Here is a 26,204-nt window from a genome sequence, read left to right on the forward strand (position 1 = left end):
AGCACAACACCACCAACGGTGATTTTAATTAAATTGCTACTGTTGCACGGACGATGATCTGAGTCAGCAAACGGGAAATGAAATCTTAACGAAAACCACAACTCTTGCATTATATTTGTCTCGGAGAAAGTTGCGCTTTTTGCAGGAATTTCTAGCGGGTAAGGGTGGAGAACCTCAGCGAACGAAAGAGAGATCGAGACGGAGAAAAACAGGGGGAGAAAGGAGAGGGGAGGGTTTAATTAATGTGCTCGCTATGATTAATGGTCTCGGTGCGGCTATCACAAACTGGCTGTGTTTTTAATAACTGGTTTGAGCGGTCTGTCGTGATAGGAGTACGTTCTTGCGGTTGATTCAAAATAAATATTTATGCATCGCTGCAAATACTGAAAGCTTCAAGTCTACTGCGTAAACGGAGCAAAGACGAGTGGACAAATATGACGAGCAGTCACGTGAACAGATCCTGACACATCTTTATTGCATCCACTGACATTAGAAGCCAGTAAAAAGTCAAATCAAGCGCTACAACAGGATGTCAGGTTGGATCTAACCTTCTGGGAGTCCTGGGAAGGCCTAAGGAAACCAAGGAACTTATTTCCCCTGAATAAACAGCAGCAGCATGCACAACCCGGACTTGTAAACAGTCGCTATCTCGCTAATACGGCGATCTGTAACGTCCTTACTTAGTGGCAATATTGCAGCAATAATGTGCCAGAGAACCAATATGCAAGTGGACAGTAATGCTGCAGTGCCAATATGCTCAGACCAAAAGTAAACAAAGGCGAACACGTAATTAAAATCTTACTCTGCCCTTGGTATGAATAAGGCAGATAAGGGAGATGAAACGGTCACACGAGAGGAAAGATGGGTCTGCCCCGGTTGTGAGGCTGGGCCAATCGTGCTGTAGCAAAGTAAAACTCTGATCTTAACTCAACAAGACATCTTAATTGCATTCACTAGCAGTTCCAGAGCGGCTAGGTCCCCAGATTACGATTGATGTGAGCTGACTGGAAGATGAACTTCCTGGGCAGAGAAGAGGCCGGGGTCCTGCCGATTGTGTGCGAGAGACGGTGGAGGAGGCTGACTTACAGCTGTTTGCGCTACGCCCTCGCGTGCATATGTGCATGTAAAGGCCTGGTGAGGCGGAAGGAAGGTTAAAATGATGTTTGACATCACAAAAGAGGTGTACGGTATACAGGGCACACTCAGTGAGATCTTCAATCTCTGCTAAAGCCCCCAAACACATATGGCAACCGTGCTTCGTGGGCTCACTACCATTAGCCATTTACCCACAATAACAGCATATTTTCAAAAGCGACAGAGCGCCGCGCGACCGCAACACGGCTCCCAACAGCTGTCTCTGCATTTGTTAAGCTACAAAAAAAGCACCATGAAACACATGATTCGAGTGGTCGTCACGGGTAACAGTGACAACGTCACTGAACACAGGGCTCAGAACTAACGGCTTCCTGTTTGATATTAATGTGTTTTTCTTTTTTAAGTCACGAGTTGCCTCTAAATGGTGCTCAATCACATTTGCAGTGAGCGGGTTCATCCCTGCTGAGCTCTGCACTAGCTTTTCCAGGCTGATATTCATCAGGGCAGCCATCGATTTTAATGACTTGGTCAATAGACACACACTGACTCCACTCCCAGCATCTCCCTCATGCTCACTCGCTCTCTTTCTCTCTCCTGTATGCATCTCTTTTTACTTTCACCTCCTTCCGTGTGCCGATTTTCTTCCTTTTTTTTATTACTATCTTTATAAATAATGTCAGTCACTCCCGATTCCTGCACTTCAGAAAATTTCCTTAACAGTTGTGACTGCTGAGGCTCAAGATGCAGATGTTGACAGATTATTAAAAGCGGAGAAGCCGTGCGAGATTCTGGTACAATTGTGATAAAATCCACACTTGAGGGAAACAAAGAGGAGACAGGGAAAAAAAGAAGCGAGGAGAGGGTGGGGTGAAGGAAATTAACAACTGGCAAGAAGGTGTGGAGTTTGATTCGTACGCTATGACAGGCAGGTATTATGAAAAAGCCCTGCTGTGGATGCAGAAACCAGGTAAGGCCGATCATAACCCGGTGACTGGCATATCTCAGTAGGTGATGTAGTTAAAGCTGCCGCCGCGACGCGCTGTGTGGATCTTCAGCCGCACACACACAAAAAGACAAGCGTACGTCACGTCCACGTATGCTCCGTACTGTAAACAGAAATGCAGACTAACGCGCAGACACGCACACACATAGGAGCAGAGGGAGAGAGAGGGGAAGACAGTTGTTGATGTGCCCACTGATGCAGAGCGAAGACAAATTGCTCGCTTTGAAGGCAAAGCCAAATCAAACACAGAGTGTGATTTCTGTCACTGGAGTGTTTGGCTTTAAGGCTGTGAGGCTGACATCTGACAAAACATGCACGCAGTCACGCCCAAGAAGTTGGGCACGTGCGTATTCACACACGCGCACGCGCACACATGCACATAAGGCCTGTTGTGGAGCTGGATTAAGGAGGAAGAGCTCTGTCAGCTCCTCCACAATCCAGGCCTTTGGCATCAAAAAGCCACAGAACCTTTTCTGCACATCAGTGCTTACCAGCATTGTGTCTGGAGGCTTAAACTTCTTTAAAATAGAGCAACGCAGTCTTTTTAAGTAGTGGCTTTACTATTTCAACTGGGTGTTCAATATTTCATCTATAAAATCTGCAGACGTGAGACGCTGAGCTGGGGATCGGACCACAGATCACAGCATGGTTTCTCAATATGAGAATGGACATATTCCCCAGGTTGACGCGTGCTTTGCTTGCATGACATTACTCTTTGAACATCTGAAAGGAAAGCAAATTCTGCACGTGTCAGGCAAACAGCAAAAGTTCTGAAACCTCATTTATAATTCCTTTGCTGAAATTTTTACCACGATCTTTAACAAATATGAGTGAATTAGCATACTTGTTGTGTGTTAGTTCTAATAAATGTCATAAATATTCATTTTTAAAAAATACAAAGTAAGTAAAGACATGTGTAAATTTGGGAAAGTGGCATTATTTCATTGAAGTGAACGCTTTGACATTTGCGGCGGTTTTCTACAACCATTTCCAAAAATGCTGGGATGCTTTTTGAAATCTAAATAAAGCTGCAGTGTCATAATTTGCAATTCAAATGTTGAAGCAGAGAATTTCTTTTTAAATTTGTCCAGTACAACATTTAAAAAAACAACAAGAAAAAAAACAGACATGAGGCTATAGAAGGGATCACTGCATGGTGGAAAACCTCCAAAAAACATTATCAGTAAACACATGCGAGCTAAAATGTCACAAGAAAAAATAAAAACAGAAATAATATGAGCAGTTTAAATGTTTTATTTGCTTTATAAATTATAGATGTGGCATCCTCCAGCCTAAAGAAGAAGGTTGTTATCAGAGAAGAGCTGGTTCTGGTTCCTTTAGCCTCGGTGGTGGAAGTTACCAAGGCTAAAGGATACTTGCAGGATTTAGGGCAACATGTTTTGGTATCGATCCCATACCAAGTAAATACAGGGCCAGTACTGCTGATCCCAGTACCCAAACTTTTAAGCTAAAGCAGGCAGAAACAGTGAATTATGATTTATGAGATCATCATTAGTAGGGCTGGGCTATATCATACCGTTCACGGTAATACCGGTGTAATTTTGGGCAACGATAGGAAAATGAAATATCGCGATAGAATATGGGTAAAAAGCGCATGCGCAGTGCCTATGTTTACATACGCACATGGCGACGACGCAGAAGGAGAAGGGCGAAAGTGGATCGTTGAATGAAACGGATGAAGCAGAATTGGTTTGTAGAAATGCTGCAACTTCAGTGGTGTGGAACTGGTTTAGCTTTCGTCCGTCAGGTACACAACAAAGCACTATTTTTGGTAGTGCGTGCTAGCGGGCCGTCGTTATTACCGTGTTGTTTGGAAAATACGGCACACTTAAAATCAATCCTTTGATTTTTCTGAAAATTGACAGAGCCCCTTATAATCCCGTGTGCCTTATGTATGAATTCTGGTTGTGTTTACTGACCTGGAAACGATTTTATGTGCACGGCGCTCGAAAATCTGTCAAATGTTTTAGTACGACTTTGCTAAGCTACGAAGCTGCACCGCTTGATGGATTGTCGGAGCATTAAAGCTATCGTAGGCAGGAGCCTCGCGGAGTGATACGTACTGTGCTTCAACATAACATTACCGTATTGTGTGTGTATAACCTCTTTTTAAGTTTTGTGGATATTATACATGGTTATGCTGAGGATACGTCAGCCAATTTCCACTTGAAATGCCTTTTGGTTAAACTGTCTGCGAGGAATTTGCACTGTTACATTTTTATATAACTTTAATGCACATAAAAAACAGCTGCTTGTTTAAGTGAAAATACACTGATGGGGTTTTTTGCACTAATAAAGTTGTGGAGTTGTAAAGTATTTTGTCTAGTGTCAATTATATCGTCAGTTATATCGTTATCGCAAATTTTCAAATGTATATCGTGATAAATATTTTTGGTCTAATCATTAGCTTGAAAATTCTGAACACATTTTAATGATCACTCAGTCACTGTGATTCTGACTGTCCACAACAATGAGCTAACACAGCAAAACACATTTCAGATTTTCACGTATTTTGAAACTGGCTTTTCTTTTGGAAACCTCGACTGTAAATGTGTCCGTCTCTTAAAGAACGCTTCAGGTTTTCATTGCTAACGTTCTCTATGAAGCTGTATAATAACCCTTTATTCTGTGACAGGTGAGCACACCTGTCAGACATAGGATCCCACACACATTTTGTATTTTACCTTCATGCAGCTGTTTTTCATACATTTATAGTGGACATAATATTTCCTAATGCCATTTGCACTCCTCTCTTACACAAGAGTCTTGCTTTTAATGTTTTTAACTAACTTCATTTTAACTTTTGTTTTGTTATCACTGCTGTAAATGTATAAATTCCTGCACTCCCTAATAGCATAAGCCACTTACCGGGTGCCTGTGGCACTTTTGTTTAACTGGGTCACTGTGTTGTGACTGTACTATTTTTTACTCTTTGTCATGTTGCTGTAACACAAAAGTTTCCCTTGTGGGATAAAGTATCTATCTATAGGAGTTTGGTTCAACTTCCTTTACTAAAATTGTCATACTTGAGTATTTTTTTAAAAAAAAAAAGGACTGTCACAGTGAACACACGCTTATCAGATACTTACAGGAACAAAGTATCAGTCCTATCGTGCAAGTAATGATCTGATGCCGATACCAGCGTTAATACTGATTGCTGTTAATATTTGGATCGATCTGCCCACAACAACTTTGACTATAGTATGGACGCATGCCGGGCGTCTGGAGGGGGACACCTTGAGCATTTGTGTTTTGTATGCAAAACTTCATATTGAGTCATACTTCTATATCAATGTGAGCTTTAAAAAATATAGCCTTATTACCCCGGATGCTTCTCTTGGATGCATGCTGTATATCTAAAGTTCCCTTTTTAGGGTTTGCAAATGACTGCATTGTGTTTTAATTCAATTTCACACAGCATCCCAGCTTTTCTGGAAAAGGAGGCGTGTGTTTAAGAACCATTTCCTTCCCTGGAATCAGGGCAGAAGCTGATAGCCGTGCACACACGCGTGACTCTTATCCTTTCCACAGCCATTAGAGTTGCCGAATACCAACCTGAAGCTGCTTTCCTTGATTCCCACAAACTACTTAATTTACTATTTTGTGTTCCGCCTAAGCAAAAAATGCTAACAGCAGGTCCTCGATAATTGCAACAGAAGAAAGCCAGAACGGAGGTCACGAGAGTTTTCCCTCCATATTTTAACAGTATGCCGCTACAGCAGGACAGTGGGTGTCCTTGCCACGCTAATACGTGGTGTTAATTGACGAAAAGCCCAAAACCTGCGAGCGGCTGGAATTTGAGACTTCTCAAGCATGCTAAAAGGAGGGAGGGGAACGAAAAGGGACAGGGGAAGTGGCAGATAGAGATAATCAAAAAGACAGATCAGCCGCAGTGGGCGCTGAGTGGTTGGGATGGCATTGTTGGGATTACAGAAGCGAAGTGAAGTGCCCTCGTCAGCCGAGAGAGTCTGCTGAAGAGACGTCACGGCTGCTAATTTACTGGTGCTCAACGCTTTACCTATTTCCACTGTCCTTGTGACATTACCACAATGACATGCTTACTAATATCTATTCGGTGCCAGGCAGGAGCTTAAAAAAAAAAGCAGACAAAATGCTTGAGGAGATGTGAGATTCAAGTGCCTCAATTTACAGTTTGACCTTCACAGAGGCCCGCACAGGATTTAAAGTGTATGATGTCTGCAAATTGACACTGGGATGTTTCTCTTTTGTCTTTGAAACAGAGGAGCTGACAAAAACTGTTCTCACACAAACTGAATATATTACAGTAACTTTATCATTACTTGAATCACAGGAACAGTGTGTGCTTCCACAGCTGGGTTAAACAAAAAAGCCTCGCAGCACATTTCCTTCCTGTAAAACTGATCAGTATGAACACTATAATTGCCAAAAAATTAAGCTTCTTTGGCCTGTTAGAAGACTCCATTTTGACATGTGGATGCTTAATGGATCGAGACAGTCTATTCAACACGGCAGAAGCTAAAAAGCTCTTATTCGATAGAGACCGGACCAAGCAAACGAGCCCATCTAATTATCCATTTCCAATTCTACCTGCAGTCTCATTTCGATGTATCACAGGCAGCCCCCAAAATAATTGCTTTTTTGCAATCTACAAGTTCATTTGCACACATTTTATTGATCAAAATGAGTCAGGAAAAAGAAAACAATCTAAACCTAAATTAAAAGCTTCATTAAATGTGAAAATTGGTCGGGGAATTGCGAACATCTGTTTCTAGCGCCCTGCGTCATAAACTCCAAGGTTAAAGCAAACACCAATTTATGGCGTGCAGTCTCAGGCACGAGCTGGAGCTGTGAAGCACCTTCACAAACACAGCGTAAGTCAACAAGGCTTCAAAAGATTTCTAGGGAGATGTGAGGGCAGGGACTGAAAGCTCTTCCTGCCTCGTGTTTAGCAGGACTCTTCTGCAGTGCAGCTAGGAGCAGTGAGAAAGATTAACCCGACACACTTGGAAGAGCACAAATCTACAGATGCTGATGTTTTAGAGCAGAGATACCTTCTACTTTGCAAAGAATAACAGTAAAGGGCCTTCTTGCAGGATATATATCTATATATTTTTTGGGGGAAGCACCGATCTCTCTGCTGGCTTGAGGTGCTTCCATGTTCTCGGTGACCTTGGATCAGCTTTGAAGTGAACTGGCTCTGGTAACAACTCTCGCTTGAGTGTTTGGAGCTTTGTTTATGACTGCTGGCATCTGAAACAGCCCGGGCATACAGACCGAGGGCAGAGGCCTAGGCATTTCATTCCAGCGCCACCACACAATAACAGGAGGTCACGAGGAGCAGAGAGCCCAGAGTACGCCGATTTAATACCAAATACCACCTTCCTAGCTTGGATTCGTCTGAGCGACCAAACAAATCTGCTTTGATGTACTCTTTCAAAGTTTTAGAAAGGGATTTATAATCTTTTTTAAAAAACATAAAGAAAAGATCGTCTTTAGAGTTTTTACAGTGCCCTTGCTTACCTTTGGGATGTCCGGGGTCGCTGAACTCGTACTTCCCGCTCCCAACCGTCCGCAGCATTTGCAGCCCGTTGGGACCGTCCTGATTGTCGGCAGCCGTCTGCTGGCCATGCGCTGCTGCTGCTGCCGCCGCCGCCTGTCCGTTGGTGAGAGGCAGGGTGTGGGGCTGGATGAGGCTGGGGTGAGAGGTTAAGTGGCCGTTGCCAATCATGCTGTGAGCGTTTGGATGAACCACCGGGTTGGCCTGGGCAGTGAGGGCGGATGGTGTGACCGTCGGCTGGGCTGAGGCGTACGGAGGCTGGCTGGGCATGCTCAGCACCATAGAGGGCGGCTGCTGGGTCGACTGCGGCGTCAGCTGGAAGTGGGCGGTCATGAGGGGGTGTTGCGGGGGCACCGGCGCCTGGATGGATGGGGTCACTCCTATGATGGGAGACTGCGCGGTCACGCTGTGGTTGAAAGAAGGCGGCTGAGGGAGGGCGTAGGTGTGGGACAGGAGACTGGGCTGGCTCACCGCCGCCACCGGTGCAGGCCAGGTTGGAGCTGAGGGGAAAGAGGCAAAAAACTACAAATCAATTTCACATTTTTTAACGCCAAGACAAAGTCAAGATAAAGACTTCTATGCTGCCGTGCTATTTAGGTAAGCTGCACAAAGCCGAAAGCAAGAGAAGGGCGCTAATTTTAAGTCGTGATATTACGTGATCAAATACAGACAGAAAACAGCATGAGAAGACAGACTCCAGCTTGAGTTGTGTTCCTTACCACGCCACAACTGTCAGTGTGCCGCTCCACTTCAGTCTAAGTTTGTTTTTGACTCGAGACTTAATATAAAACACAAAATATTTGAAGGGATGTACAGATCAGCACCCAAAATCAACATCGTAATAAGATTAAGAGATTTATTTTGCTACAAGATGAACAAATAGCTTCCTGAACGTGAAGGCATACATGTTCATTGCATTCGGCATTTGGCACCATTATCTGTGCAGGAGTCTGTGTTTACCCAGACACTCTGAGCCAATCATTTCTCTACCCCGAGGCGTTAGATGCTGTGGATGTGCTGGGAAGGCCATATTGGACCTAAACGCCGTCTCCCTCCCTCCCTCCCTCATCCACTCCAACTCCTTCATCTCTGGCTCCTCCTGCCACGGCCCAAGCTCCAAAAATAGACTAGCGCTCTGCTAAGGGGCCAAAGGCTAAACGACAGCATGCAAAAAGCTGAACAAAAAAGAAGAAGAAGAAGCCCGCATTATTCATGGTACTAGCCCTGCAACAGTCCGGGCGGAGATGGATGGAGAGAGAGGGAAAGAGAGATAAAGACAGACATTGTGAATAAAAGGAGAGGTCAGTCCAGTTCATGATTCACGTCATTGAGCCAATCGGCACCAACGCTGCATTTTCATTTCCCCTCTTTTGAAGCCCATCTTGATAATGGATGGTAATCAAAAGTGTTGGTATAATGGTTGCACATGCTGCAGAGGCTCAAGGTTTTAAAGGAGCAATGGAGTTGACTGGAACATACACACATTTTCCATCTGCCCTGCAGTTCTTTCTTGACTTTTCTTTCAGTCTTTTAAGAGGAAAAAAAAAAGAATTTTGCCATCGTGACCCGACAACAACCTAAATTTATAGCGCTCACCTGCAAGGTTTAACAAAAACGAAGAATCCGCGTCTCTAATTTTCGTCTTATTCCCTCAGATTTAACCGTTGAACTCCGTTTATTATTTATTTATTTGCAGAGCAATTTGCTTGAGTGCAAGACTGACATTAAAAAAATAAAAACACGACTATTTTTGTACAAAGAAGCGAAAGTTGAAACAAAACTTCTTTTTCAAAAGGCAAACTTTCTTTAACAGACAGAACAGAGAAGTTTCTGTTGAAAGAAACCGTTGATTAATTCTGGCACAGTTGGCAGAGAGCTCTCTGGCAACACAGTTCAGTGAAGTGTGGAGAGGAGCTGGCTTCGTTGCAAACGCCAGTCACAGCTTGGAATAGCGCGCGCACGTGAATCAATATGCAACACTATGCTAGAATTGGAGCGTCATATGCGACAGCGTGCCGGTGCTGGTGACATCTCACTCTCCTCACGCTTCAACTCCAAGCTGTGGTGTGGGTGTGGGGAGCTGCTGTGGCGACGGAGCACAAAAGCTCCACGCCGTCCTAGTGCAACTGCATCGCTCCTGCAGCGAGCAGGCTTCTGCTAAAGAAACATTCCTCGAGTAACTGATCGGCTGTTTAATAATTAATCCGCAGACCACGCAAATTATAATTAGGAGGGGAACTGAACAGGCAGCAGCAGGGGTTGCAACATGTTTTGAACATGACACTTAGCCACCACAGAGTCACAGCTGTTTGTAATCTGGATTTGTCGAGCCAGAATTTCCACCGGAGCGCGCGCCGGGCCAGTATTACTCTTAAATGAGACACATTTGTGATGAGCAGGAAGCGCACGGGCCAACAGAGCAATGTAAGGAAATTAACAGCTCTAGGGCAGAGCCATTCTGGGTGAGTTCATTACAATAGGAGTAAAAAAAACTTCAGCATTGGCTCAACTCGTTACTGTCGGCGCCGTGCGCTGTGCCGCGCTGCCGCTCCGTACACGTCTTAAAGTGGCGTGAACAGAATAAGGTCGACATCTAAATTAGACCTGCTGGAGATCATTTGGAGGACTTTCGCGGTTTTGCTATATCGGTTTGATTGAGGCTAAATCAGCCCCGATTAGTGACACAGTAACGAGGGTGACAAAATGACGGCAAAGGAGGATGGTGGGAGTCTGGAATGTGGGTGAGGGGATGCAGCCGACCCCGCTCACCGCAGTCCTGATGCAAACTGAAATTTCTGTAATTATATGCCTAATTAAGCTGGTTTATGTAAAGTTCATGTTTATGAATGAACATTATGCATGATTGTGTATGTAAAGCAAGCATATTGCAGAGGCGAGTGGGTTTATTTAGGGCAACGAAAGATGGCTTATTAGCATTGGATGCTAGTTTAACTGGCCAGAGCATCTAGATGCGAAGCACAAGTGTAGAGTGTGTGTGAGTGTGTGTGCATCCTGCTCTGCACTTACATGTAATGTACAGCTCTGTAAGCTCATTTTGGGGCTGCACAGACAACACGGGGCCTGGATTTATGCCTCAATTTGCTGAAGCATTATTTGTATTCAAGTGAAAGCAGGCAAAAGGTGCACCAGTCCTGTTTTTGTGCCTCATCTAATTGTTAGCATAGTAACAATTATGCATACAGCCTCGCATATTGCAGGTCCATCGGGAACACAAAGGCGCAAATAATGTTGTATTAGACTACCTCGACAAGCCGGCGCGAGTGAAAAGACGAGCCTAATTGGAAAAAAAAAAAATACCCTGGATTTGAATCAGGCTGCTCCTTTTTCAGTCTGCAGCTTCTCATCATTTGGTCACATCAGCACAAAACACCCGATCTTTCTTACCTTTCCTATTTTCTTTAAATATATATGTATGAAATAAATATTCATAAAAAAATACAAACACACATGTACCTTTCTCAGAATTGGCTTCATCCCTGCTACATGTGCGTGTGTTTGTGAATGCTGTGCGTGTGATTCATTACCGGTGGGCTCGGCATCTCGATGTTGCTTAGCAGGGGGCTCATCTGTATCCCACGGTGTGAGCTGGTTTATAGGAGTCTGTCCCCACCTCACACCTGGAGCCAGCAGCAGTCCCGGGGCCTGGCTGTCTCCGGGAGACAGTCCGGAGACCTGCAGCACGGTGACACACACAACAGTGCCGATTAGGGGATTATATGGGAGGGGGGAGAGAAGAAAAACAGGGGGAAAAAAAAGGAAAAATGTGTCACATCCTTCACTAAGCATGTTTATATAAAAAAAGCACCTGTTCCTTTATGATGTGAAGAGAAAAAGTGACAAATGACAGCAATCTCAACTGTTCTTTAAGGTCTTGAAGTGAGCCATGATGATGGTAGAGAGGTGTATAATTAGCTGTGAGTGAGTGATGATTACAGACTATATAACAGGAACAAAGGGGGAAAAATCCTGTTCAGGGCCTCAAGAATCTTAGCAATGTTTCTCTTGTTGTATACTAATAACAATTAAACTTTCAGGCGTGGGCTACATTCAAATTCTCCCCTGGAGATTTTCTTTATCGTCTTCCGTGTTGAATTATTAACATTTTTGTTCATTCAAGCGAGATAATAAAATTGTGAACCAAAACATGACAAATAGATTCAATAAGAGAGAAATCTTTTTCTCGGGGACGGGAGACAAGAAAAATGTAATTTCAAAAAAGAAAATGAAAAGCTAGCTTACAATGTGTGCGCTGGGTGGGCGAATCAAACTTCACCAAACCAAACTAAGAGTTCCCCGAGCCTCTCTTTGCACCCACGTCTGTAATATTTTGCTCTTGTCGGGCAGTAAGAAATGTTATCAGGCAAGCGCAGGCTGATGAAAACACAGGGTCAATCACCACTGGACCTCTGAGCAATATTCGCCTCCCCTATCTCCAGTTTTGGACGCACACTCTAACAACCAGGCGGGGAGAGAGGGGGCCTCCCTCCAAGCCCTGCTCACACCAGAGTTAATAGAAAAGACCTGGTCACCAGGCCCCTCCTGTGGCCCGGCTGATCCCTCCATCCCTCTTTCTCCATCCCTCAATTCCATTATCCCCCCCTGACCCGGCGTCCACTTCATCAAGCACGCCATCATGCATTCCAACAGCTGTGTCGACAAAGCCCGGCAGAGCGCGGACTGACCGCACAAAGACCCAAAAAGAAAAAAAAAAAAGCAATCCAAACAATTCTTCCCGCGGTGAATTAACGTGCAGCTTTACATACTGGATCGATCCCATTCCTGGAAAATGTCCCTCTTTTGCTTGAATATGGATTTATCTCAGCTTTGCAGGACCTTTAACACCAAGATATTACTCTGTATTGACGCAGCGCCACCATCTGCTGTCTAATAAACAGCTGCACAATAGCAGACAGGTTCAATGAGCGTCACTTACTTGATAAATCTATACTGAAAGTTATCTGACAGTTCGTATGTGTTTGTAGGGGAGGAGGAAAGGGGGGGGGGGAAACAGAGGAAACATCTCAAGGCAAAATAGAAAACAGTGTGATGGAGTGAGAGAATGGAGGCGGGTTTAGGGGGGAGACAGGCTGTCAGGTCTTTCTGTCCATCTCAACCTGTCGACTTCAGACAAGAGAAAACTGAAATGGTTTACTCAGAGGATGCCCTAAGCGCTCGATTCCTCCTGAGAGCCCTGGAGACTTTGGGAAATAGAGAACGCCGACCATTTTCAAGGTGTGGACTTTCCCTGTGCTTTCTGTGGCCCACTATTTATTTTAATGAGCATTTTTTTCCTCCTCTGCTCTGTGTGTTTCACTGTACTCCTCTCCAGCCATGCTTTACTTTCCCCTCTATACAGGCAACTCCTCATTAATTGACTCTCTTACATTCTTTTAGCCCTGCACCTGACTCGTGGCGTTCTCTCATTAATACGCCCCGTCCATTTATCCAAATAGAAGGCAAAAAAACAAAAACAAAAAAAATAGGAAACAGGAAAGATCTCTTCTAGTGAAAAGCAATCCGTCTGTCACGGTTTTAGTGCACCAGGTAAAAGAGAGAGGGGGGGAAAAAGGTTCTTAGTCAGCGCCATCACATTGACAGCATATCAGCTAGACTCAGGAACAATCCTGACTTCAAAATGATCAAGGTTAGATAGGAAATATACAGACACGCAGACATATACACAGTGGAAACACAGGTGTGTATGTACACACAGCAGGTGGAAATACAAGCACGCACACACACAGAAGCCAGGAGATATCAGGAGGGATGTTTATTAAGATGGCAGACTTGCTGCAGGCAGGCAGGAAGGTACTGTAGGTTCTGGGACAGTGCCTGCCATTTTCTCTCAATTTTATTTGCTCTCCCTATTTCCAATCCCCTCCTCCCTGGCCACCCATTATCACTGGGCAGCAGATGGTTTCCTCTGACTTGACAAAAACCATGCTGGAGAAGAGGAGGGAAGCCAGATAAATAATTCCAGAGCCGTGCCAAACCATTCTGTGTTTGTTGTCGAGCTGGCCGGGGAGCGCTTTCTGTACGTCCGCATGCAACATCCGTGCATGCGGACGTGCAATGTGGCGCTTTAGAAACAAACACCTGCTGACACCTATGCACACAAATCTGCACACATAAGTAAACGTAAACACGAGCGATGATCTTAACAAGTCGCGAATCTTTTTTTCTTATTGTTATTGTTACTATTTTGGTGGGTGGGCTCGTATGTTATTATAGCCTCAAACATCATGTGATGTGAAGTATAAAGTCACACTTTGAGTTGTAACTCGAGGTCCTTCGTTCTATGTTTTGATAGCCGGTCCAGCTGCACATACGTGCTAATTCCTGAGAGTGCTGTATTTAAAAGTGCCGGCCCTTAATGGATTTATTAATGAAAATAAAACGGCGACCTCCCCCAAGAGTGATGGCAGAGGGCAGTGTAGTAGAGTGCAGTCCAGACATGTCTGTGCAGGCTTACAGTAGCATGTGAAAGTCACATTATCCTGGTTAAATAAAGGTTAAATAAAAATAAATAAAATTAGAGAGACGTTCCGCACATTTTGCAATGTGAGTGAGGGCTAATGGTTGCAACTCCATGGCGGGGGGGGCCTTGGCCAACACATTAGGTTATTTTGGTCCGGGATTCTGGTGCTCTCGTGGGAGATCCAGTTGCTCTTAATGTTACAGCACATTTATGTAAACTAACTCGTTTTTTGGGTCAATAAAAGACCTGAGTCGAGAGTACTTTTAACTACACGGGCTGATCAAAGCAATATTTCTCATACCCGAGACACTGAGGCAACTCTAAAGAAAACAAAAACTGGAAATCTTTAGATTTTAAATTCAAAACCTCATAAACTCACAAGCAGTTATTCAGTTTTCTGGACCGAATAATCAGTTTATCAACTATTATTTCAGGTCTAACACATAACAGGTCAGCTTCTGCAGAGGCGCATAATGCATTAACAGCTTGGAACATTGCTATTAAAATGTGCATCACTGAACTTGCTCTATATTTAACAGGAACTCTGCATATTTTGCTCACTGCTGTACTGCAAAACATGCAATCTGAATTTGAAACAGCTATCCATCTGCTCCTCAGGCACACGCAGCAATAGGAGAAACATCCCCCACCCTTCCTGAACCTCTGAGTGTTGCAGACATGTCAGAATCGGTGCGTCGAAGAGAGGAAGGAAGATAAAAATCGAGACGAATCAGGCCCGAACATACGCCCGTCCTCCTCGCCTGGACACAGCGGTCATATTCTGCTCGGCGTATCGGCCGTTTTCTCGGACACGGCGAACACTGACATCTGTCACTATGTGCTCTCTACCATCCTGCAATAGCAGGCAGCATTATTGTGCTTACCAGAACCTCTTGCCACTGGCTACCATCTGCTATGAGTACATATAGGAGGGGCCTTGTGGTGATCCGGGGCTCTGGGCTTTGATTGCTTTGAGTTATCCACAACATCCACATCCAAATAAACAGAAAAGCGTTTGCTCATGGCTTTGTGTTTGCCTTAGCATTTTGTTCGAGCCAGCCCTCGTCTGTGAGAGTTATTGCACCGGTTCAATCCTATAAAAACACCGAGTCGGACACCAGGCGAAACCACCAGCACGGACATGCTGCATAAGCTCCGGCACTTTGTACCTATTGTGCTTCTAATATGGGCCCTGCATTCATTAGCGTAAAGATACAGCGCTTCGGTCCAGCTGAGAGAAATTACTTCATTGCTCGACTTGGGGAGAAACTGCAGGAAAGAGCAAAAGACAGCGACAGAGAGAGAGGGATGAGTATGTCTGTAACGCCCAGATCCCATTGGGGGTAAACAACATTACAGCACACACTGATCAAATCAACTAACTGCTACGAGATTTAATAACAGGTCTGGGTGGAAAAAACACACACAAAAAAACCAAAAAAAACCAGGTGTAGCGAGAGCAAAGCCGCTTTTGCAAAAGAAGGGAAAAGAGGAGGAGAGGAGGAGTGCTTCAGGAGGGCCTTAAATGGAGCAATGGGCTCCTACAAACACACCGAGCTGGTCAATAACAATACCGCATTGAAAAGCTAATCTTGTGAAATGTCATTAGCACAATTGCCAGACACAATGAGATAGCGATGCGCGGCGTGCAGGCCGGTGCTATGTACACAGGTTGATTGTGTTCTACCTTTTAAAATCCTGTGTTGTAGCGAAGGGGGAGAAACACGGGCTACAAGTGAGGAGGAGGGTCGCCGCCGTGCGAAGTCAATCACTCGCTGTGGTTATCAGGTGGCCAGTGTGTAGCTGTTTTACAGGACGGGTTATGGTGCACCAAGAAATGTTCGCGGGCTCTTTGCTGGTTGAACAGGAGCCGCCATTATGGTTTCATTTATATGCAATAAATAAATAAATAAATAATCGCACTCTTCCCCTCCCCGCCTGCTATCAGACTGCTGTCTTTGGGGAGATGCACGCACACAACTGTAATCGTAATCAAAATTTCAATAACAGAAGTCACTGCCTTGCTATATTGGATGAACCCATAAAAATATCACACTGTAATTCCACACTATGAACAGATACCCTCCCTCCCAAGAAAAAAACAACACTGTATGCTGGTAAGGAAATGAAATTTTACTCTAACAGAATGGCTTTTTCTTCCCTTTGGCTGGGCATGGAGTGATACAGTGAATTTGGTTGAAATGTGGTGGTTGATGGAAATAATGGCTCTCCCCGGAGACAAGAAACAGAAAGAATGTCAGCGAAGGAAGGACTGAAAGATTGAGAGGCAGAGTAAAACAAACCCATCCATCACGTCGCCTTTTATCATTACCTTTGACAGATCATTTTCAGCTTTTCTAAAATAGAGGATGGGGGGGAAAGAAAAAAAATCTTCTTTTTCCTCCTCCTCCAACTCAAAGCTCCAAACCAAGTGTGGTCCCAAACTGACCAGGAGCGTGAAGAAGTGGACAAAAGCGCACAACTCATTTTCTTTCGGACATTATTCACTTACTGTAGAGAGGTATCTCCTTTCCATGACAACGCGCTGACACCTAAATGTGCAGTGGATTTGTTCTGGACTTCCGTCATAATAGTGCTGAATGCTGGAGCGAAACCACGGGGCGGCTGTGTCCAATCTATTAGACTGGAACATAGCAGAGCATCTCACAAGTAAACAAAGAGACTACTGCGCCATTTTTGGCAGCCATCTTAAAAAGCGAGCGGCGCACCAACGTGCCGAACAGCCTGGTGGCATAGATGGCGAAGGCGCGTATTCACTGTGATGGCTGCGCGCTGAAAACACGGAGAGGAATCGAGGTAATGCTGTTTTTACTCCGACCGGTCCAGCGAAATGTCTTCAAATGCTGCGATTAGACGTGTCGAGCGCAATGTGGAAACGCTTTTCTCTAAAATTGAGAAGCAAATCTTTGTTTAAAAAACCTTATTGTGAATGCGAAGCTGTTTTAGCCTTACCGAAGCACAAAATGCGTTACATTTTACCTACAGGTTTAAACCAATTTAAACCGAAAAAATAACCTTCTGTAGATGCTTGTGACTGCAAAAACTACAACTCCAAAGTACTTTTACATTATTATTATGCAATTTTTGCATTACTTTCAGTCTGCAAGCTTTGGTATGCCAGCTATCACAGCCTTTTGGAAACTCCAGAACGCCATGTTTCAAGTCTGCATTTGGACTCGAATGCACGAAAGATTAAAAAGTTACTTTTCTTTAAAAAAAAAAAAAAAAAGTTATAGATGTGGAAAAACAAGGCTGAGGAAACGCAGGTTGCCTAAATAATGTCCAAGGTTAAAGACAAAGTTTATTCAAAGAAAAATAAAGGGGTGGGGGGTGCAAGGAAGAGAAAAAACAAAGCTCAGGGCCTAACTGGAAACACAAAGAGACGGACGAGTGGAGGGTAAACTGAAAAAAGCAAAAACTGACAGGAGAGAAGCGGGACTCGGGGTTCTTTTCATTATGCTAATTTATGCTGCCTCATGTCCCTTTTCCTCCCGTGACCCTGAAACCGTTCCCTCTCCGTCACCACAGAGGATCCTCAAATCCCTTAAATACACCTTAAGGAAACGAGGAAGCTTTCAGAGGAGCCTTCATGCATAGGTGGCACACTTGCACACGTGACTACGTGCATGCATGCACGTAGTCACGCTAGTCTTGCGGTTTACCCACCAATAACAGTAAAACAATTATGACACAAGATGCAACATCACACCTAACACATTATAAAGTACTGGGTAATGTAACTGCAGAGTGTTGCAGCATCACACAAATCAACTGCATTTTTAAATGTATCTCTTTAGTTTTGCAAATGACATTAATGAAATTACATATCTCAAAACAAGCAGTTTGACAGCTGACAAATACACCCGATACTGACGCCGTTAAACCGAGTTTAATATTTCTCGTCAGGAAGTTTCTGGTTTTTCTGCAGTGACGTCACTCCTGAGTCCAAAAAGTCAGGAAAGTGAGCATAAACAGGATTGTTTTGGTTCTTAAGGTAGAGCCACTCTCGTATTACTACGAGTGGAAGGGGCCGTTCCAGATTAAAATTCTGACTGGGAACGCAGAAATTCCGACGTTATCTGGAACAAGGCAGGGCATAAGGACGTCATGGGTGGGGAAATGGCAATGACAGGAAGTAACATCACCTAAGCCACACAACTAGCAAAATAAAATAGGAAGTGAAAACGAGGAGCGACAAGGACACACACAACACAGAGCGACAGTGAGAAACAAGGACACCGTGATCTCTCGACATAAAACAAAGCCCTAACAAAGGTCTACAGAAATGCCACATCCACAGTCACCATCTGGATTTCAGAAATATCACTTTATACCAGACTAATATCAGCCGTTACCGGTTGCTGACTGGCAAAGAAATACACCGAAAATTTGAAAACTAACCACAAACACAGCGCACATGCTTCCAGGCACCAACACTTAATACTGACCCCCAGCAGCACAACAGACAAACACAATGAAAACACGAGTGCCTGGTGGATATATATATGCTGCTGATGCACCACAGAAAGGGATACTGATACAGGCTCTATCATTTGAAGCCGCGGGCCAAACAAGTGAAGGGGAACGGACTTCGCTTCCACTAAAATTCCAGCTAAGACACTCCGACAGCTCCTGGCTTGATGCACACGTTCCAGAAAAGAGAAGCGTGATCGCAGGGGCGAGGCCGACAAGCTTCAGTGGAAAAGCAGGGCTGGAAACTCCGCCTAATATCCCATGAGTGCTTCGAGGTTGCAGCGTTTGCCCTCCAAACCCTACCTCCCTTCTTTGTTTTCTTTTCCTTTTCAGACCGAGTAAGTGGCTAGGCCGCTACAGTACTGTGAACATGTCTTAGCTTTGGGACCGAGCGGCGTGGTCAGGCTTTTAGGGAGGTTGACCAGTGCTTGGACATGTGAATCGCGGAGACATCCTAATGTCATGGTAACACCTCCCAAAGGAGAGTGTCAGGAACCATGTTGCCCTCCTTCGGATCAGCCTGGGATAGTTAGAGACACAGGACTCCGGCAGGCCGTGACCCTGCCTTGATATGTGGCGAGCGTTTTGGGAACAAAATACCCACGGCCTGTCACGGCGACAGCATCAGAGACGATTGTGTAGCTGTTATCTGTGGGTGAAACGACTGCTACGTGTGGCCACGGGCGCACACACGCCCAAGCCACAATGTGTGGCTGTAATAAATGAGCGTTAACTGGGCAAACAGCCATTTAGTGCTAAAGAATAAATTGAATTTATATTGATATTGCAATATGAAGGGAAACAATATCTGCTTTGCCAAGAGAGCAGCATGGGGAGCTGTTAAATGCATTTTTTTACAATGCATGCAATCAGCAAGCCAAATACTGGGATGTTCTGGGCAGACAGACCAAATAGCAGATTCCCGGGGAGAGTTTATATAGTGTGTCAAGACCAAACGAAATGACTTCTTTACCACCATATTCATTTGCACTTCACACATTGCTATGGCTTTACAATCGGTGGCACAGCGCATCAGCGTTACCTTGACTTTTGGATGCTTAGTGAATGTGGCTGCTTCAGGAACAAGCGACGCCATTTATTCTGTTATGCATGAAAACCCCTTCCTCCCTCTGTGTTACCAAGTTGTATTAGCAGCGGCTAAAGAATTTTCGAATCAAACTTCTTTTTTCTTTTCTACAAAAAAAAAAATAAAAAATCAAGGACGAGTTAGCGGCAGCGTTCGATAAATTAGTATTGAACTTCAATTTGTGAGGAGAAGCTATAAACTTCTGTCTTGACCTCTGATGTATTCTGTCAGCCTGACCATAACCTCACACTCCATTTAACACTTATTTCTCTATAATGGTAACTGTCAAAGGGATGTGCTGGGAAGGCAGAATATGTTACCCCTGTGAGACACTCGCTTCACACAGCATGGAGGAGGGTTTAATTGAAGGAGAGCAGAGTTCTCTAGCTAACGTGTCTGCTAACAACAACTCAATGCTGCCCAGAAAATCTTCTTTATCTTTATGGGAATTCTTTGGCTTGGTGTTTATAGGAATCTGCTAATGAGATGGGAAAAAATAAACTAATAGCATCTAGAGTCAAGAGAGGGACTCTTGCAGGTATAAAGCATTTGATATACATTCCCTATTAGCGTGCATGCAGTGTATATAAATGTCTTCTATTGGCTTTTGCTTGACATGAAAGATTTGGCAAACAAAAAACAAAAATGCATTTGGTCAATAGAAAGGATAAACACAGAAGAGGGTTTTGGCTGGCACTCTTGTCAGCCTGACAAATTGCCCAAATTTGTCCTCCCCAATAGCTGATTTCAAATCAGACGGCATTAAAATAAGCAGAGCTGCATTTTGTTTAACCGCCCATCCAAATCCACCGGATTTAGTTTGCTAGAAATGCACATGCTGAAGCATTTTACAGTGTTACATCACCTCGGCACCCAGAAGGCAAAATCTCTAATCAGACTACAAGTGTTGGTAATTAAACTGAAAATTCAGGCGCTGCCAGTGGCCACTATTTGCTGTGAATGTGCGTAATTATCGCCGCAGCGCTGCGGCATTATGGGCTCACAATGGCCAAGTTTATCAGCTCCACTCAGATGAACTCTGGACACTGAAATGAATATGCCAGTTGGCTGAAGAGTGCCTATCACCTTTCATCGAGGTTTCGGGGGGGGGGGCAGTATAAAGCGAGGTACGGTGGAAATAAAACTCTTCACTGAGGTAGATAACAGTGTTTTCACTTAAGAGCTTTTCCAGATGGAACAGCGTGTAAAAATTTGAGCATCACATGAAAACAAAGCAAAAAAACGTGTTCGTATTCTAAACGCAGATTCATTTTTATGTAAGCAGCGTGACTTGTGAGAGGGATATGGTCTTCAGCCTGGGACTTTTATCAGTCAAGAAGCAGTGCTCTCGCAGCCATATGTGTAACCTGTGGTGGCGTTGCAGCCTTTGAGGTTTGGGTCTTGGAACTCCTGCCCTGCTCCCCCAGGGACTGAGAGGAGGCTAAAAGACTGGTTTTATCCCACAAGATGAAGTGGTCAGTGCAGCTCTGTGCTTCTGCAATCACAGGGGGGAGTCCAAACAGCGCGCTGCTTGGGGTAAGATATAAACTGGAGAGGCATGCTGGGATCATTAGAAACCCAAGTCTCCTAAAGAAACTGAGAAATAGCCATGAACTACACAGCGGCAGGTGGATAAACAGACCTTTGCTTGAATTATGGGAGGATTTTTTTCTCTTTTTCTTTTCTTTTTTTTTTATTTAAGCAAAAGACTTTTCTGTTTGGAGCCGCCTTTCAACTGCCTGTGAATGAGCTTCTCTTGATTTGGCCTAATGTTGTTGGTTTTTCAAATGCTAATGCCGTTCTATACAGATGGCAAAAGTAATTTCAAGGTCCATCTCCGGTGTTACTGTGTTGAAAGTTACAATTGACAAGTGAAATTAGGATGTTTTTGCAAATCGGCCGATGTCTACAAGCTTGTTTTGATTCTTAACAGCACTTTTTTTTTTAAAAACTATTTGTTCTGAATCATTTCATCTCCTCGTTAGAATGCAGATAAATACTTTAAAGAGAAAACTAGACATTGAATTGTATGCAAAAAAGATTCCTCACAATCATGTATTCTGACCACTACGAGGATGAGAAATCTATTTTTGCTTTTATTAATAAATGCTAGAGAAGGTCTGTGCAGTCTGCGAGTGTATATTTCAAGAGGTAAAATCGATGCAGTGTGCCTGTCGATGTTGCAGTGCAGACATATTCTCCGCTTCCTTTGTTTTCTGCTTTCAAAGTGTCCACCTCTCTTCAGTAAACTCATATTGCAGTTAAAATGCGACCAACAGCATCATTGTAAGGAATCCAAAAGCGAACGTGTCAGGGAGAAATTCCTCTCGTTAGCTAGCATTTGTCCTTTTTTTTTTTTACCTTAAAACTGAGAGACTCAAGGTTTAGTATTCACTTTAGTCAGAGTGCCAGTGAAACAGGCGTGCCTAAAAAACAAAAGTGTTGCTTTGGATCACTCTAACAGGTATACACTTATCACATCTGAGAAGGCTGTACTTCAAAAAAAAGTAGGGAGGTCTTTTAAAGCCAATATTTACTCCTGTTGGCATTTATAAAATCATTTTTACTTTGTTCTTTCAGTTTACTCATTTGTTGTGTGATAGTGCAAGAGATTAAAAGTGTTTCTGCTTTGTGAACACAGACAGATAACATTAATATTCATGAGTTAGATGATTAATCACCAACACGGATGAGTCACGTTATAAAAAAAGGTCCTGCAGCCAAATATATAACTAGCATGCTCCACTGAAGTGGGCCTTCATACTTGGAGAGTGTTGCTTTGCCTACTGATCCACGACAAACATCCATTGCATACCACAGTTATGTTAGTCTGCGATTATGCGGCAATGCATGGAGGCAGCAATGTTCTAGGAACTGTTAACCTCTGCAGTAAGAATGCATTTGAAGCAGTTTTTTAAGTAAGGGCTTCGATGGACTTTATCTAGAAGCTCCCTCTTGTTGGCCAGGAGTGTGCACCTGTCCTTTTTACTGTACCCGAATGACTCGATGATGTCTCTGGACTTTAATAGCACCTCTGTTGTCAGTGATAGCGTCCGCGCTGTGTGCGGTTTCCCCTCACATGGTCCTGCACACCTGCTCACCGTGCAGTTGTTGACGGCAGCTTGTAATCTGAAATAGTCTGCAGAATTGAGCTGCTAAGTCCCTTGCAGGAGTGGGACACGGTTATGGCTGCAAGGAAAGGACGAGGAGGAATAAGAGGGAACATCTTCCCTCCAGCTTATTGAGCTGTCAGGTTTCAGTCCCTATCAGAGCGCATTGATTTCCTGCCTCATATTTGACTGTACGTTCTTTTCTAAGTGTCTTTGACAAGAGCGCTTCACATAATGGGCCCTGCTTTGGTGGTTAAGACCACATCACGATGCCAGTCCACATATTGATCCGTGTTGACACTAAGCATAGTTCTTTATTTAAATGGATCCATAACAGGGTAACCGGGCTCCTGCTTCACACTATGATGTTTAATGAAAAACTATCGCACTGTATATCGAGTGCGACGCAGTGGAGTCATCCCGAGCTGACACAGGGGTGACACAAAGACAGCAAAAGTGCTTTGTGTGTGTGTGTGTGTGTGTGTGTGTGTAGATTTAACATTTCCCTGCAATGAATCTTGTGTGAATTTTAAAGAGCCAACTTAAAATTATATTTTTGCATTAGCATTTCAGTGACCTTTCCAGCACTCAGTTCTGCTGTCAAAAACTATACTGCAGGGAAGGAATACACCAAATGAAGCAGGATAAACTTTAAAAAAATGATAAAATTAATATTAGGCTTGTCTTGGAACACTTGCTGTCATCAATGGCTGTATGAAAAAGATATTCACAGTAGGTTTATTTTAATATCAAAAGGTTATTCGCCAAGAAAACGAAACACGTTTCTGTATCAGAAAATAATGCGCATTATGGATCGGAGGTATTTAAGTATTTAATTCTTTTGGAACAGAAGATTTGGTTAGGGTTAGAAACAGATCACTTGTCTTTACAGAGCTTCATCAAATCCTTAATGTTTCTGGGCTGTTACTTAGATATACAAAGCTTCACAGTATTGTATGAGGCCCAGGCTTTAAGGGGGTTTCTGTCAATAGTTGTCATTTTTCTCACCAAGCTATTTGCCGATGGTATGGTAGCCGATCGTAGCCTTATGAAGGTTAGAAATCTTGTCCATGATGTCTTTGTTCTTGAGAGCTCTTTGTCCTATTAGAGATATCCTATTCAACAAAGTGGTGCAATCTATAAATGGACTGGTTGTTATATAACGCTTTTCTACTCTACTTGAGCATTTTATGCACACAAGAATTTTTTTCTACATACATAAGTGCTTTCTGTCTAACATTCAAACACATTCACACTGATGAATGCATCAGGAGCAACTCGAGGTTCAGGATCTTTGCCAAGGACACTCTGCAGACTGGAGCAGCTTAATCGAAGGGATCGAACCACCAACATCCCGATTAGTACCTGACCTGATCTACCTCCTGAGCTATGCTAATCGACCATACTAATCCATACTAAAAAAATAAAAATACTACCCAACAAACATTATTACTGGCAGCAGTGCTGAAACCAGCAGTACTGTCTTCACCTCCTCCAGCTTACAAACAAGTTCACACAGCACCACTGAGGAATTTCGAGAGGTCAGCAAAGCTTCTGTTTCAACAAAATGTAAGTAAGACAAAATTCTCATGTAAATCTTGTTAGAGCACATGTTTAAAATGAGCTGTTTAACTATTAGCAATTTTCTGACAGCCATATTAGCCATCGCTTATGCTATTAAAAGGTAGCAAATAGCAGCAACGGCAAATAATAAAAGAAAGTTCATGTAGTAGCCAGCACAAGTTCTTAGCCCTAAACCTACCCTAATAACTCTACACTGGGAGTACACAGCACTAACTCCGACTACCAAAAAATATATTTTATTTTTTCATTACCTTAGAAGTTGCGAGACAACTGAAAAATTTCGTTAAAAAATTATTAAAAGTTGTGATGATATTGTTTCTATTGTTCTCATCTTTTTAAAGAAAAGATTCTCTGCTAAATTTTTGTCATTTTTCCCCTGTCTGATGGTGCCGATTATCGAGTTTGAAATTCTCGTGTTGCTGTTGATTAGCGTCCTTTAACCAAATTCTTGCAGATCAACAACTTATTTTAATTTATAGTTGTGTCAGAATGTTTTATTTTGTATTTATTGTTGTTCATAATGTATTTGTTAATGTATCTTTAGGCTGCTCGTTTATTTGTATGTGAGAATAATTGGTTGTTCAACATGATTTAATAATTACTTTCACACACACACACACACCCACACACACGTGGAGATATAAATTTCACAAAAATGTGTTTTTTGACTAAAATTTGCATCTTTACAATCCTCAGAAAAATTCACAATCCTGCCCCAGAAATCACATCGTAAACCTTACAACACAGAGGCCGTCATATTATATCAAAATAAAACATTTGGAGCAGACAAAAAAATGGGTTGTGCTTTTTATAAAGACAAGACCTCATAATGGAGATATACAACGTGCATGCAGAGGACATTGCTCGTGAGAACATTTGCAATCTCTCGGCCATGCCCGGACATTAGTTGGAGTCATTAGGCCCATTTAAATGAGGTTGTTAAGCCGATGAAATGAAGCCATATATTTGAATGTAGAAACAAAAGTAAGAGTCTGCCATTTCTCACTGGTACACAATGTCTTCACAGTGAAAGATGTAATAACTCTTGCTGAAGGGAATAGCTTGGGTGAAACAGTTTGGCAGTCAAAAGTCACCAGTCCCAGTTCACAATGCACTCTATCACAAACACATTTTCAGAGCAGCAGTAACTGCAATAGCAGGTTCAGCATGCTGGTAGCGTTGCATGCTGAATGTGATGAAACCATTAGGATGCCTTTAATTAGATCGTTTTCAGCTGCCTGCAAAATGCAAGTTATCTTAATGTGTGACCTAATCTACAATAGGACATGGTATTATTGTAATCCTCACAATGATAATGCACAAACCGTGACAAATAAGCAATTTAACCACACTCTAGCATTATCACATATTGGTCTTTCAGTGGGGATTTGTAATAGTTTGTAACATAATTGGCCTGATCTGATGGTGATCAGAGGAAGAACAAAAAGAAACCAACGGTCACTTCTGACTGAAAACTTTAACCAAACAGATTAATATTCCTCTGCAGATGTTAGTGGGTTTAGCTACAAAACAACTCATTAAAGTACAGTAAAAAATAAAATAAAATATGGCCTTAAAAAATCTACCTGGTACAGGCAGAGGACTGAGTGTGGGTATAGTTAAGAATGTACAATAACCTTTGCAGGAAACATTAAGCTAATTATGGTCTTTCCTGTCTAATTTTGCAACAACGTAGCTCATGATGTTGGTATCTGAACGGCTGGAGTGGGGATGTAGAGTGGGGTCAGTTAATAAATCATTAGAATCTGGCT

General features: G+C 43.2%; 1 protein-coding gene across 8 annotated transcripts in view; it reads right to left on the bottom strand.

The window, feature by feature from the left end:
• The window catches only part of klhl29 (kelch-like family member 29), a 255,603-nt gene that overhangs the window by 110,894 nt on the left and 118,505 nt on the right, over positions 1–26,204 (bottom strand). For 7 of the 8 annotated variants that reach the window (XM_085248104.1, XM_085248102.1, XM_085248098.1 and 4 more), the window contains 2 exons: positions 11,204–11,351; positions 7,622–8,158 (listed from right to left, as the gene is read on the bottom strand). In XM_085248104.1, the coding sequence (XP_085104230.1) occupies positions 7,622–8,158; positions 11,204–11,351 (685 nt within the window). Of the gene's footprint in view, positions 1–7,621; positions 8,159–11,203; positions 11,352–16,669; positions 16,869–26,204 lie in introns of those variants that run through there. The other variant, XM_085248106.1, reaches the window with a different exon arrangement.

Source organism: Mchenga conophoros, linkage group LG15, assembly GCF_057382185.1.
Source record: "Mchenga conophoros isolate Kocher_MC1m ecotype Shallow Benthic linkage group LG15, M_conophoros_male_GT1.1, whole genome shotgun sequence".
In the NCBI taxonomy this organism is placed as follows: Eukaryota; Metazoa; Chordata; class Actinopteri; order Cichliformes; family Cichlidae; genus Mchenga; species Mchenga conophoros.